Source organism: Schistocerca cancellata, chromosome 1, assembly GCF_023864275.1.
Source record: "Schistocerca cancellata isolate TAMUIC-IGC-003103 chromosome 1, iqSchCanc2.1, whole genome shotgun sequence".
NCBI lineage: Eukaryota > Metazoa > Arthropoda > Insecta > Orthoptera > Acrididae > Schistocerca > Schistocerca cancellata.
Window position 1 is genome coordinate 632,684,128 of NC_064626.1, and position 14,471 is coordinate 632,698,598.

General features: G+C 39.2%; 1 protein-coding gene across 2 annotated transcripts in view; it reads right to left on the reverse strand.

The window, feature by feature from the left end:
* Window positions 1-14,471, reverse strand: part of LOC126183249 (spermatogenesis-associated protein 7 homolog) — a 101,842-nt gene that overhangs the window by 43,428 nt on the left and 43,943 nt on the right. For both annotated transcript variants that reach the window (XM_049925048.1, XM_049925059.1), the window contains one exon: window positions 13,691-13,828. In XM_049925048.1, the coding sequence (XP_049781005.1) occupies window positions 13,691-13,828 (138 nt within the window). The remainder of the gene's footprint in view (window positions 1-13,690; window positions 13,829-14,471) is intronic.

Sequence of the window (14,471 nt, forward strand, 5' to 3'; positions counted from 1 at the left end):
GCTATGAATCCAAGATACAGTATTAGGAGTGACCTGGAGAAAATAGGAGCAGAAACTGGGCACTCAAATGTGGGGTTTGTGGAGGTCTTTCAATGCCATGGTTGGTCCTGGGTAAGGCATGTTAACACAGAGCTAAACAGATACTCCAGACACTGGCAAAATCTCACATAAGTGTTGTTCCATTTGATGCTATTGGTAGGTGGGGACACCCCCACATGGCCTGCACCTAAATAGGAAAGGGAAAGATAAGTTAGTTTTCTACTAGCAGATACTGTAAGTGGGCCAAAGTTACACAAGGGATGATCCCTGTGGTTATTGGGACCAGGCAGACAGGTTTTTTAGGTTAAAGCAAAAGTCCAAACAGACAACACTAAAGAAAAATAGAATAAAAGAAGCTTCATGTACACTAAATAGGGATAAATCCAAGGGTAGTGTCAATTTACTTCATCAAAATATAGGAGAAAATAAAAAATAAAGTAAATGAGCTGTTAGTGTGTGTAGATGATCTCAAAAATAAGAATGGGACTGATATACGATTTCTATCTGAACACCATGTAACTGTGGGCTGGAAAGTGTCAGTATAACTGGGTATAATTTAGCATCTTACACTTGAACATCTAGCAAGGATAAAGGAGGAGTTGCCATTTACACAGAACAAGGTATAAGTACAAAACTGCAGAAGTAAGCAAATATTGTGTCAATCAGCACTTTTAAGCTTGCGCATGTGAACTACGGCAAGATAATGTAGTGTTGATATTAGCAACAGTGTACAGGTCCCTATTAGGAAAATCAGAGCTATTCATAAAAAAGTTTGACTCCCTATTACGCTGTCTGTCAGAAAAAAAGCAAGTTATTAATCTGTGGTGATTTCAATGTAAACTTTCTAAGCAATTCTGATATGAAAAGTGAACTAGAAGTGTTAATAAAGAAATATAACTTAGAACCAGTGATCAACATCCCTACATGTATAGCTCAAGACAGTAGCACTCTAGTAGATAATGTAGTTGTACACCAGAGGATGTAAAACTAACACATGCTTTCCCTGTGACAAAGGGTTAATTAGACCATGATACACAATTGATTAACTTACAAAACCTAGTAGGGTGTACAGTTCAGTAACCATTAAATAAAACCGAAAGGCTGGTCAACCCGTTATCTATAGAGCACTTCAGAGAAAGTTTAAGAAATGTTAACTGGGGAGCTGTATGTAATGAGCCAAATGCTAATGATAAATGCAACATATTTCTTGATAAATTTATATCCATTTTTGAATACTGTTGCCCCAAAAAATTACTAATGCCCCCCAAAAATTAATGAATATAACACCAAACAGTTTTCAAAGAAACTTTGGATTACTACAGGTATTAAAGTGTCTTCAGGAAGAAAATGAAAATTGTAAGACACAGCAAGAATTAGTAAAGACCCAGAAGTAATTTTACACTATAAAAATCATTGTAACATACTGAGAAAAGTTGTCAGAAAATCAAAAAATATGTATATTGGCGGTGAAATTAACAACTAGGGCAATCAAATCAGTATGGAATATTGTTAGAAGAGAGACAGAAAAAGTAACCAATGGGGTAGGTAGTACTACTATTAAAGAGAATGAGACCATCTTAAATGACAGTACACAAGTAGCTAATGTATTTAACAACCATTTCTTAAGTGTAGGTGAAAAAGTTTGTGAAAATAGTTTAAAAGAAAAAGTCAAGCAGTGCATGGAAGAGTCAGTTTTGAGAAATCCTTGTCAGATTAATTTTCATCTAACAACCTGTTGTGAAATAAGGAAAATCATTAAATCTTTGAAAAATAAATGTTCTGTTGGGGTAGATGACATCTCTAACAAGATATTACAGCAATGTGGAGCAATTACAGCTGATGTTCTGAGTCATATCTGTAATACATCACTAACTCAAGGCATTTTCCCCAACAGGTTAAAACATGCAACTGTGAAGCCTCTCTCCAATTTTCTACTGCAAGGAGTACAGTTCCTTCAATAAATATAACGCATCAGTAGAAGTCAGTAGCCAGGGTAGAGCATACTAAGTTTTTGGGTGTACATATAGATGAGAATCTTAATTGTAAATTTCATATTTTGGATCTCCTTAAGCAACTAGGTCCAGCAACTTTTGCAATCAGAATAATCACTAATTTTGAGGATACAGAAATTAGCAAACTAACATAATTTTCATACTTTCACTCTCTGATGCCATACAGAATAATATTTGGGTAATAACGCAACACGTAGGCAAAAAGTATTCACTGCTCAAACGAAAGTGGTTAGAATACTGTGTGGGGCTCATAGTTACACATCTTGTAGGCATAAAAGGTTAGGAACTCTTACAACAGCCTCACAGTACATTTACTCAGTAAAGAAATTTGTTCTCAATGACACGGACCAGTTTGAAAACAACAGTGACACTCATGATTATAATACCAGAAGAAAGACTTACACTATCCTTTACTTAAGGGGCATAGGACTTATAGATTTATTTATTCCTATTTAAGAATTCATCTTTGGTATAAAAGGAGCTGTCAAGGAGATATGATTTCAATTTATTTTTGAAACTATTATTGCTGTCTGTCAGACATTTGATTTCTTCTGGTAATTTATTGGCATATTTATTAGCATATTTTACCTCTTTCTGTGCCAAAGATAGGTTAAGAAGGGGGTAGGACATCAAACAGGCTGACCTGGAGCAGAAGAGGCACCAGAGGACATTTAATTTCCACTGTCTATACTTTTACAAATAAATTCATAAAACTTTGTCAACATGACCAGGAAGGATTCAAGTTTCACACTCATAGCAATGAAAGTTCAAAAATATGATGAAATAAATTTTTTTACATGTTAAATTTCATCATTTTTTCACTTACTATTGGCTGCATTTGTTGCTGTAGGTACACTTTTCTTCGTAAGTAAGAGAGATTCTTTGATGAATTTTTCACGGCATACAAATCATACTTACAGGTGTATGAAACTCTAGAATCTATTTAATTTATGAAAAAAATGAATGAGCTGTTACATTTTACAGTTCATGTTTAGAAAAAACTCAAATTTTATAGATAATTATCTCAATTCTTACCACAGTTTTTAACAGATTTGAAAAATTCTAGAGTCTCATACACCTTTCAGTATGGTTTGTATGCTGTGCAAAATTCATCGAAGAATCTCTCTCACTTATGAACAAAAGTGTGCCTACAGTAACAAATGCAGCCAACAGAAAATGAAAAAACGATGAAATTTTACATGTAAGAAAAAATTATTTTGTTATGTTTTTGAACTTTCCACTGCCATGTGTGTGAATCCTGAATCCTTCCTGCTCATGCTGGCCAAGTTCTATGAATTTATTTGTAAAAGTATAGACAGAGGAAATTAAAATGTCCTGTGGTGCCTCTCCTGCTCCGTCGGCCCGTTTGATGTCCTACCCCCTTCTTAACCTATCTTTGGCACAGAAAGTGGTAAAATAAGCTACTGTAAAACTTTCCAATAAATTACCACAAGAAATCAAATGTCTGACAGACAGCAATAATAGTTTCAAAAATAAATTGAAATCATACCTCCTTGACAGTTCCTTTTATACCATAGATGAATTCTTAAATCATCATCATCATTTAAGACTGGTTATGCCTTTCAGCGTTCAGTCTGGAGCATAGCCCCCCTTATACAGTTCCTCCATGATCCCCTATTCAGTGCTAACTTTGGTGCCTCTTCTGATGTTAAACCTATTACTTCAAAATCATTCTTAACCGAATCCAGGTACCTTCTCCTCGGTCTGCCCCGACTCCTCCTACCCTCTACTGCTGAATCCATGAGTCTCTTGGGTAACCTTGCTTCTCCCATGCGTGTAACATGACCCCACCATCTAAGCCTGTTCGCCCTGACTGAATTCTTAAATAGGAATAAATAAATCTATATGTATAATATATGCATTTTGTGCCATTTAAGGGAATGAGGTAGGTAATAAAAGTTTAAGCTTAAAAAAAACCTTGACTCATGCGCATTTCTTATGCACTTGACACGTTCCATATCATAACGATTACCATGAGATTGATCAATGGAACATGAAACCCTAACTAACTAACTAACTAACTAGCTATTACATGCAGTGTTGCAGACTTAATCATTCAACAAGTCACAAATATAAGTAAACCTTTTTAACTCATTTGTGTGACTTTGTTACTAATTTGTTAGAGTGTTGTAGAACCTTCGTTTTCTCATCCTGTAACCTGACCCTGAGACATAACTGTGTAATAGTGGCAGGGAGGAAATTGTCTTAGCAATGTTCTGCACCAGGAGCCATATCACAGACTCACAGACTTGACCTATTGTAATAACAGTGACAATTCAACCTCCACAGCAGTACCAACGAGGCCGTTACAAAACTGGCGACAAGTGTTTACAAAACTGGCAACGAGGTGGCAGATTCCCAAGCCAGAAGCAGTGGTGATAATGGCTGGCATGACTTTTGCTTCAAATTTACAATGTTTTGTCTTGTTTCTACTAACCCAACACTGCACATTTGATTTGATTTTTTGTTCTAGGTGTGGGAGCATGTCATGTGACGTCACCTATGCCTGCACCGACTTTGGCACCAAATACACAGAACCCGCCAACTGTATCCGTTCCTACTGATCCATTGCCTAATGTGGATGTAAAATCACCACAGTATCTTAGGATGTTCCTTCGATTTCAGATGCAGTCACTTCAGAAGCTGACCGAAATCATGACAATTCTTCACACATCAGGCAGCAGCTCAAACAATAAGCAGCACAGAAGACTTGACGGAGTATATTTTACAGTTCAGGTCCCACCTACCAGCCCGCCAAATATCAGTACTGTGACAAAGGCTTACTTCCTTTCCATCATTGGTGCATCAGTTTACAGAAGTCTTACAAAACTCTTCCCTATATCATGGCAGGAAGACGTCCCCTTTGCAACATTAGTCAGTGCATTAAATAAATACTGTGAAGACCGTAGCAACATTGAAGCTGCCAGGTTTAAGTTTCTTCATTTAAAGAAGCAGCCAGGACAAACATATTGTTAGTGGGTGACTGAATTACAAAGGCTTAATGTAGAAACGCAAGTTCTGGTGAGAAAGTGGACAATATTACAGTGACTATATGATCAGGACGCAGTCATACAGAATGTGTCAGATAACAGGATCACAGAACAGTTTCTGAAATATTCCGATCCTGCTTTTGAGCAGGTATTGCAGATCATTGATTACCAAGACTCCTGTGATTTTGCTCTAGACAATTTTCAGTAGTCTGGTAAAGTTTGTGCTGCAGAACACAAAGGCAGAAATAGCTCTAGTGCTACACGGTCCCATAAACAGCTACACTTAATGGCACACAAACAGCCTCACGCATTGATTGCCATAACACATCAAGCGCAAGTCACACTTCGCTCACCAATAGCGTGGTACAAAATCTTGTCCTCAATGCTATACAGCACATACACGTGAACATTGCCCATCACGCCAAGTCACTTGCTACTCCTGGTCATGTACACAGTTTTTGCTTAAAAAGACAAAAGTTCCCGGGTAACAATGTGAAACAACTGTGCCCCATTGTGCACGTGCATGTTGTAAATTCACAACAGGTTGCTCCCACGGAACAATCGTGTGCAGTTATTCGGATCACTAGTTGCCCTGTGTAATGTTTCTCTAATAAACTGTATGTGTCTTTAATGATTGCAGGCCATACAGTAAAATGTCAATTGGATATGGGTCCATCAGTGTCCTTGTTAAGCTATGAAATTTATGAACTGTTAGGTAAACAGAATCTGTGTCAATCTACAAATACGCTTATAGTGTACAATGGCCAGAACATTCCAGTGATAGGAACACTTAACATTGCAGCCACTTATCAGCATCTGCGGATGACAGTTTCCTTTTAAGTGCTACAAAGTAGACAATCACCTAATATGTTTGGCCTGACTGTTTGGACAAAACATTGTGGCCAATGCGCTACCTGTGTCTCATTTCAATTCAAGTGACAGTGTTGCTCAGCTCTGTGATGAATTTCAAGAATTATCCTCAGACAGTTGTGTATACTTATCCATCGCCTCACCCTCATGAACTCATGGATCGCTTGGGCACAGGTCGCTATTTTTCAAAAATTGACCTTTGCCATGTCTACCTTCAGATTCCTCTCGATGAATCTTCACAAAATATGTTTGTCATCATTACACATTTAGGACTTTTCAAGTTCCTTCATTTCCCTTTAGTAGCGCATCAGCACTTGAAACTTTCAAACACTACCTAGAACAGTTGACTGCTTCTGTACCTTCATGTACAAATTACCTGGACGATATTGTAGTTGCTGGCCGCACAGCAGACTGTCTGAGGCCGGACTCAAACGTAATAAAGAAAAATGTGTCTTTTTTCCAGACGGAAATAGAATATTTGGGTAATGTTGTGAATCCTCGAGGTGTTCATTCAACACAGACACATTTGCAAGCAATACGTGATCTCAAACCACCTCATAATGTCAAAGAATTGCAGTCTATCTTAGGAAAGCTCACTGCCTTTGGCACAAAAATGTTCCATTTGTTTGGTCCCAAGACTGTTATATAGCCTTTCAGAAACTGAAAGCAGCATGGCTCAGTGATCGACACTTGACTCATTTAAATCAACAAAAACCTGTCATTTTGGCCACAGATGCAACATCCTATGGAATTGCTGCTGTTTTGTTACAACTGTTTGTAACATCAGACAGACCTATTGCCTTTACTTCCAAGCTTCTGAACAAAGCTCAGCAGAACTATTTCCAAACAAAACAGGAAGCTCTAGCCATTATTTTCAGAGTGACTAAATTTCACCAGTACTTATGTGGCCAAAAATTCTGTTCGGTCACAGACCACAAGGCTTTACAGTCACTCTGCAATCTGGCCAAACCGATTCTTATTCGTACTGCTCAGTAATAGTAAATCTGGGCTGCTCTTCTCTCCCACTACCAGTTTGAGATCATTTATCGGCCCATTTTTAAGCAAGTGAATGCAGATGCTCCCTGACGTCTACCAATGGGACCTGATGCTGACTTCGACACTTCTGAAGCAGCATATTTTCAAACTGATGCATGAGAGACTGACATTGTTGAGCAGCTTCCTCTTGATTATTGCACAAAGTAGCACAAGCGACTTCTTTCGATCCTCATTTCACAAGTGACTTCTTTCGATCCTGATTTGCTAATTTCGCTCCAGTGCAATTCCACTGGAAGGCTTTATCAAGCACATTGTTAGCCCAATTGTTAGTCAATATTTTGCACGTTGACATGACCTTTTGGTTGTTCACGGAGTCATTCTGCTTCACACAGAGTCACGACATTTGTGTGTGGTGATACCAGAAGTGCTTCAATGACATGTACTCAAGTTATTACATCAAGGTCATTGGGTTGTTGCCCACACAAAACAATTAGCATGCAGACATTGCACATAGGTTGGCACGGACATGCAAATAGAATGGATGTCTGAACAGTGTCAAACACGTGTGGAATATCAGGCCACCCCTCCACAGTGTTTTTTCTGAGTAGCCCAAGGCAGAGGAACCTTGGCAGCATGTGCACACAGACTTTTCTGGCTCTTATTGGAACTCACACTAGTTAGTAGCTGTTGATGCATATAGTTTGTTGTTCTCATGTCATCAACAACATATTACTCCACTTTGCAAGCATTTCAGTCCATATTCCGATTGAAGGTCTACCTGAACTGCTCATCACGAACAACAGACCTCAATTTCTCTCTGCAGAATTTGAAGATTTCTGTACGGCAAACGGCATACGCCATCTTACCTTAGCACCATTCCACACATAATCGAATTGTGAGGCTGAACAATTTGTCCACAAGTTCCAATAGTAAATGGAGAAACTTTGCTTGCATCATCCATGCGAACAAACCTTGCTACGCTTCTTTTCCACTTATTGCTTTCAGCCCCACTACGGCCCTTTGCCTGCAAATTGTTACATTGGCGATGCGACCACACGCTTTTGCATTTTCACCATCCCTCACTGTGCTTGGTGCCAACAGACTTCAGTCAGCCAACATACTGGATTAATCAATCTGTGTTTAACAGAACCAATGGCAGAAAGAAGACATAGGAGTGTGGCGTCATTACTAATTCACTTCGTTCGGTGTGTTTCAGATCCGAGGTCCCGATGGATTGCAGAAGCAGCCCCTAAATCAAATTCGCCCTTGTCGCTTGCAGAGTTCTGCCACTTCTCATATGTTCACAGATTCCTGGCCTTCCAGGTCGACGCAAACTGAGCGTCATCCATCAGAGAGGGGTCATGCGGCACTGTTTCCAGACCTCAAGCCAATGGACATCAATCTGATGCCACATCCATCCATTAGCGGATGTCTGGCGGAGCCTGCCACCCCACCACCACTGGATCAGCCCTGCGCCAAAGCCTACCACGTGACCTCCAGTCAGGAAATACCGTTGCAGATTCACACCATCAAGAAGATGCCCTTCTGATGGGTGCTGGGATGGACCATCTGTGTCATTTTTTGGCCAGTCTTCCCTCGCAGTCTCAAGATGGATGTCGGGGTGCAAACAGCGATTCAGCATTGGCTACAGCAACGGTCATCATTCCAACACCCACATCTACCCCTCACCGTCGGTATGTTGCTCAGCCGTACATCAAGATGGTGTAGTAGTTTGGGGAGGAGTGGTGCTGTGTCATCCGAACAAGACACAGCCAGGTGGAAAGATGCGAGCTGGTGCCAGTGCCATAGAGACTCGTCAATTGTGTGAGTTCCACCAGCACCATGGGTGGCACTGAGGAAGAGGGTACCATCTTCACCTACAGCTACTGACGGTCAATTACAATCCCCCAGTGACCAGACGACAAAGGACAGAAGCTGACTCAGAAGATAGGAAAGGGGGTCTCGCCCAATTGGTTGAAGATCAACGTCCACGGCTGACTTAAACAGGAAATGTCATTTGATGAAGTCTTAGAAGTGAACGGACAGTTGTTGTAAATTGAATTTGCTATGTACTGTGAAGTTAACCTACCATTATTTGCATTGGCCACTGAGGGCCTTTTCTTGAGTTATATTACACGCAGTGTTGCAGATTTAATTGTTCAACAAGTCACAACGATAAGTAAACCTTTTTAATTCATTTGTGTGACTTTGTTACTAATTCATTGGAGTGTTGCAGAACCTTCATGCTCTCATCCTGTTACCCAATCCTGAGGCTGTGTAATAGGGGAGCGAGAAATTGTCTTAGCAATGTACTGCACCAGAAGCCACTTCACAAACTCACAGACTAGGCCTGCCATAACAACAGTGGCAACTCGGCCTCCATAGCAGTAGCGATGAGGCCTTTACAAAACTGGCGATGAGGGCTTACTAAACACTGGACTTGATTTTCCCAACCCAAATCAGTCAAATGAAACTCCTTGTGTGAAATTTCTATGCACCCACATGCATAACGAACTGAGGGGCCAACACCATGCGGATTAAGTTAGCCAGAAAGCTCAGCTCTATTGGTTTTGCATGTAGATGTTTCTCACAGTGTTTTGATCTCCACAGAGGTTTGGTTGCACACTTTCACTCAGTACAGCTTAAAACGAAATCAAAAAAGGATCTTTTGCACAGAGGTGTGCAGAACGAATGTTAAGTGACATTGATAACCAAACATCTTACAGAAGACCCTTCAAAGACCTTTGCATTTTTGCACTCATATGCCAATACATTTACTTGCTCATAGTATTTGCGGTTAATAATAGCAAAAAAGGAGAATTTAAGAATAACTGGGAAACTTACAAATACAATATTAGAAATAAAAATAATTTCCAAACAAACTATTGCATTCCTGTTCCAGCCTGACAATGGAGTTTAAATTCTGAGCCTCAAAAATGAAATAAAACAGTTAGTAGCCCCTCCCATAATTTATCATAATAGCAGGACTTGGGAATGTAAACTCTAGTTAACATTAGTGTTCCTATTAAGTAAGATTTTCAGCTTCTTCAGTATATAGAAAGTTGGCACTATTCTCTAAAACCAATAATTTGATATGACTTTCCTGAAGAAAGGATGATTGCTATGCAGAGGTGGTGGTCATCTTTTTCCCTGTAAATTATGATAATTAAGATTAATGTAGACCTAGGTAGGTAGCGAGGTGGTAGAGAAGTGTGTCCTGTCTGACTAATATGTAATTCCAGTTCAATGCAAGTAACTGATCGGTGGTTTCCTCCTCGTGAGCATATTTATGTGTACAGAGGCACAAATTTTGTGCGCTACATCATTCTGTGACTAATTCCTTATTAAAGTACTTGTGTCATCATCACTACTTACAAACCGTTTGTGCGTAGTGTCAATTTCTCAGCACAAAGAAATCTAATCATCAAGCAACACAGTATCAGTTATTAAACTCACATTTCAATCTAACTGCATCTAAAACATTATTGTTGAAATGGAGGCTATCATTGAGTCGCCATATACATCTAGCTGAATTGCAACAAGCAGAAAGCAGTTTTCGGTCATTACACTGTGCAGACATCCAATATAAGTTCACAGATACCCTTTCTGCTGCAAATGTTAGTCTTCAGACAACAGAACAGAATAAGATTATAGAAATGAACTCAACACATCACTAGAAACAAACCCTTAGTCCAGATTAAATACTATCAATTTGGCCAAAATGAATGGAGTTACACTGTTATAGCTCAAGACTATGAACAACCATAGGAAAAGTTTGGAAAACACCTATCTACATCTGATATAATATAGGCATACAAACTTCAGCCCAACTCATCATGCAGCCAGGAAACAATTCTCACCATAGTTATGACTGTGATCAGCAACATGCACTTGGGGTGTTTTCTTTTTCTTTTTTTATCTTTTTTTTACACAATTTTCTTGTTACATGAAAGAAAATATCACATTGTAATTTTTAACATAACAATCACTACTAAGGCCGTTATCACAATGAATAACTTCAGAATTCCATTTACATAAGAAACTGCTGCCTCGTTTGACACCACTGCTGAAGAGTCATTTTGACATCATCATCATCAATGTTGTGGTGCTGGTTGCCTAAATGTCTCCCCCCCCCCCCCCTTAAAACTCCAGGAAAGGACGAAATCCTAAAGGACCTGTTTTCATATAAATTTGCATACAACTTTCTACTCCAAGTCTTAAGAGACAATAGATGGTCACCCACTTTGGACTTTGTCATGAATATCTTTAAATACCCGAATCTATTTTCTTACCATTTCATCACCCATAGTGTTTTCTCCAGAAACTTTCCTACTGTGTCGATGAATTTTGATCATTTTCACTTCTTTTACATACATAAAACAAATCACTACATGTATTTCACACTCAGTGGGATTTTCAATTAAGTGTAATATTTTACAGAAGCACAAATAAACACCCAAAAAGGTGAATGGTTCCATTATGGCATTTGTGGCCAGCCAGTAGGTTCAAGTACTCAGCGAGCATGTACAGACTGCCAACAGCAGCATTGCAGTGGCCATATATAAACATGGTACTTATTTAAATAGCACACTTCATAGTTGTGGATGGCTGTATTTGGGCATTTCCTCGAAAATAATCCACTAGCTTCTAACAGAACGTAGCTGACATGCAGTGCCTCCTGTGCAGCCACTCTATAATCTTTGATGGGCAATTGTCCACATCTTATATGATAGAATGTTGATAATTATTACGTAAACTGAAGGTGGATGGGGCAGAAAGGAAAGGGAAGACACTACTAATGTCAGCTGTATCTGGAATTTGTACAGAAACAGTCGCAACAAGTGAAAATGTGTGCCGGATCGGGGTTTGAAACCCGCTCTCCCACTAACTAGGCACATACGTTAATCACTATGTCAGTTAACCACTATGCCAACCAGACATAGTGCTTATTGCAATTGCATAGACTATCTCTGAAGTCCCTCAGCCAACCCACATTCCCACCTAGTGTCACCTATCCGCAGCCCATGTCTATGTCCTCCTTGTTCGCTACTTTGAGATTCCCACAGAAGGTCGAACGTTATTGTGCATTGGCACTGAAGGTGGTGGATTCATTGCCCATCAAGACATATTAATTATAAAGGGTGCGGCAGAACCAACTAAGCAGTTTCTATTGATTACCGCTGGGGCTGCGGTGGGGGTAGGCAGTTGCACGTGGTCTGCCTTTGTTCAGTCGTTGACCCCATTTCAGTAAACAACACAGTCTGGACCAGTGCACATCGTGGCTTTGTCATTCACAGTTATTATGAAAACAACAGTTCTATGATTGCTACACAACGAGCTTTTTGGCGACAGTTCAACATTCCACACAAAAATGCCATTCCTAATGCAAACACAATTTAGTCTTGGGATCGGCAGATGTAGGAAACTGGTAGCACACTAAGAATAGATACACATGGCCGACGCAGATCCATCAGAATGCCAGGAAATGTGCAACGGGTGAGAACAGCAATTCAACAATCGCCGCAACGTTCTGTTCGATGACATGCTGTTGCATTGGGGATTTAAGATCGCAATTTGAGAAGAATTCTGCAGTGCGATTTGAAGTTCCATCCTTTCAAAATAGTGATTGCTCAAGAACTACACACAGCAGACTACGCCAACTGTCAAAATCTGTAAGAGCCAAGGGTTGCTCAGATCTCTCCAAATGCAGCTTTCTTCAGTAGTGACAAGGCACATTTTCATCTTATTGGGTGCATTAATAAGCAAAACTTTCGCTACTGGGCTGAAAATAACCCCCAGATTATTCATGCAAGACCGCAACATTCTCCTGAAGTGACAATGTGGTGTGCCATATCACAATTTGGCATGGTAGGCCCTTACTTTTTTGAGGAGGAAGAAGTGACCGTGACAGTGAATTCCACACATTATGTTTCAATGTTGCAAAATTTTCTGCAACCCAGAATGGATGATATTGTTGAAGAACATGGACTGGGGGACTTGTGGTTCTAACAGGATGGAGCTACTGCTCACACAGCTCGAATTTCACTTGCTGTTTTGAGATAAATGTTTCTGGGACACCTAGTCTCTTTGAGGGGTGATGTCAGGTGGCCTGTGCGGTCACCAGATTTGAGCATTTGCTACTACTTTCTTTGGGGATATCTGAAGGAAAAGGTTTTCAAAAGCTGCCCTCACACCCTACCAGAGTTAAAAGGGCGGATTATTGATGAAGTGAATGCCATATCCTGTGATATGTGTGCAAGAGCTGCTCGAAACTTCATGAATCATCTGCAACAATGTATTGATGCTAATGGCCACCAATTTTAGGACATTATTTTCAAAACTAAATGAATGTAAAATGGTATATTGTACTATTTCAGAAAATAAAATGCATGGCGTCTCTTCTTTTGGACATGTTAGAACATGACGAATTAATTATATGAATGCGTGATGTCTGTTTTTTCGGACACATCATTTCAGTTTTTACAACACAGAGAAATGCGTGGTACTAAAATGATTAAATTAGCAGATCATATTTCTAAATTTCTTTGTGTTGTTTAAGAATAAATATCCAAAATCAAATGAACATGCCATGGTAACATGAAAAAGTTTCAATAATTGACAGATTTCCTATGAAGACAAAAATTACTTCAGCTTTTCTTTTTCATTCATTTGGGATTGAAACATTAACATAATGCAATACAGTAATGCAGGCACTATAAAATATCCACTAAACATAGTAACGAAGAACTGGAGATGAAATACCTCACTTGCCACTTTTCCCTTTCCTTTCCTGAATGTGTAATTTGGCAGGAACTGTACTTCTTGATCTGCATTCCAATTGCTTTGAGAATCAGAATCTGCGGAATAAGCTGAAGTCTGAGTCGAAATCTGGTCTACCACCTTGAATATAAATTAATTTTAAATAAACACATTTGTTTTAAATCATTGTTCAAGAATAATGTCTTGATAACGAAATAATGCCAATAAAGGACACATAACAAGTTAAATAGAACGCTTGAAAATTCTTGTAAATCCCCTGTATTCGAGGATGATAATTTTTTACAGGTCCAGCTTTAATTTTAATAGCTGCTTTCTGAACTCTCAAAAGTGAGCTACAAAATGTTCAAGATATCCATTAACATAAACGTAAATATATGATTACTTCTTGCCTCCTTTAGGTCTTTCATAGATTAGTCAGAAGTCAGGCTATTATTTTATTTTTAATGTACAGGATGTTTCACAATGTTTTGATGATTTCAAATTTAAATAACATGTGTTAAAAACAAGATACAGCAATGGTGGCACTGTCCATTAGTACTGCAGAGTGCCAAGTTTCATCCCATATGCAGGTCAGTAATCAGCTTATACTGGTCGAAGCAACAGCATGCATTTGCAGTGGTGTGCTATTTTCGTTACGGTGAATCCAACATGCCTTTCCTACAAATTTCAGGATTCAGCTGTGATATCCAATTGCTGTTCATGGAACAATATTGAGATGGACAAGAAACTTCCATGCAACTGTCAGTGCACTGAATCGAAAGTC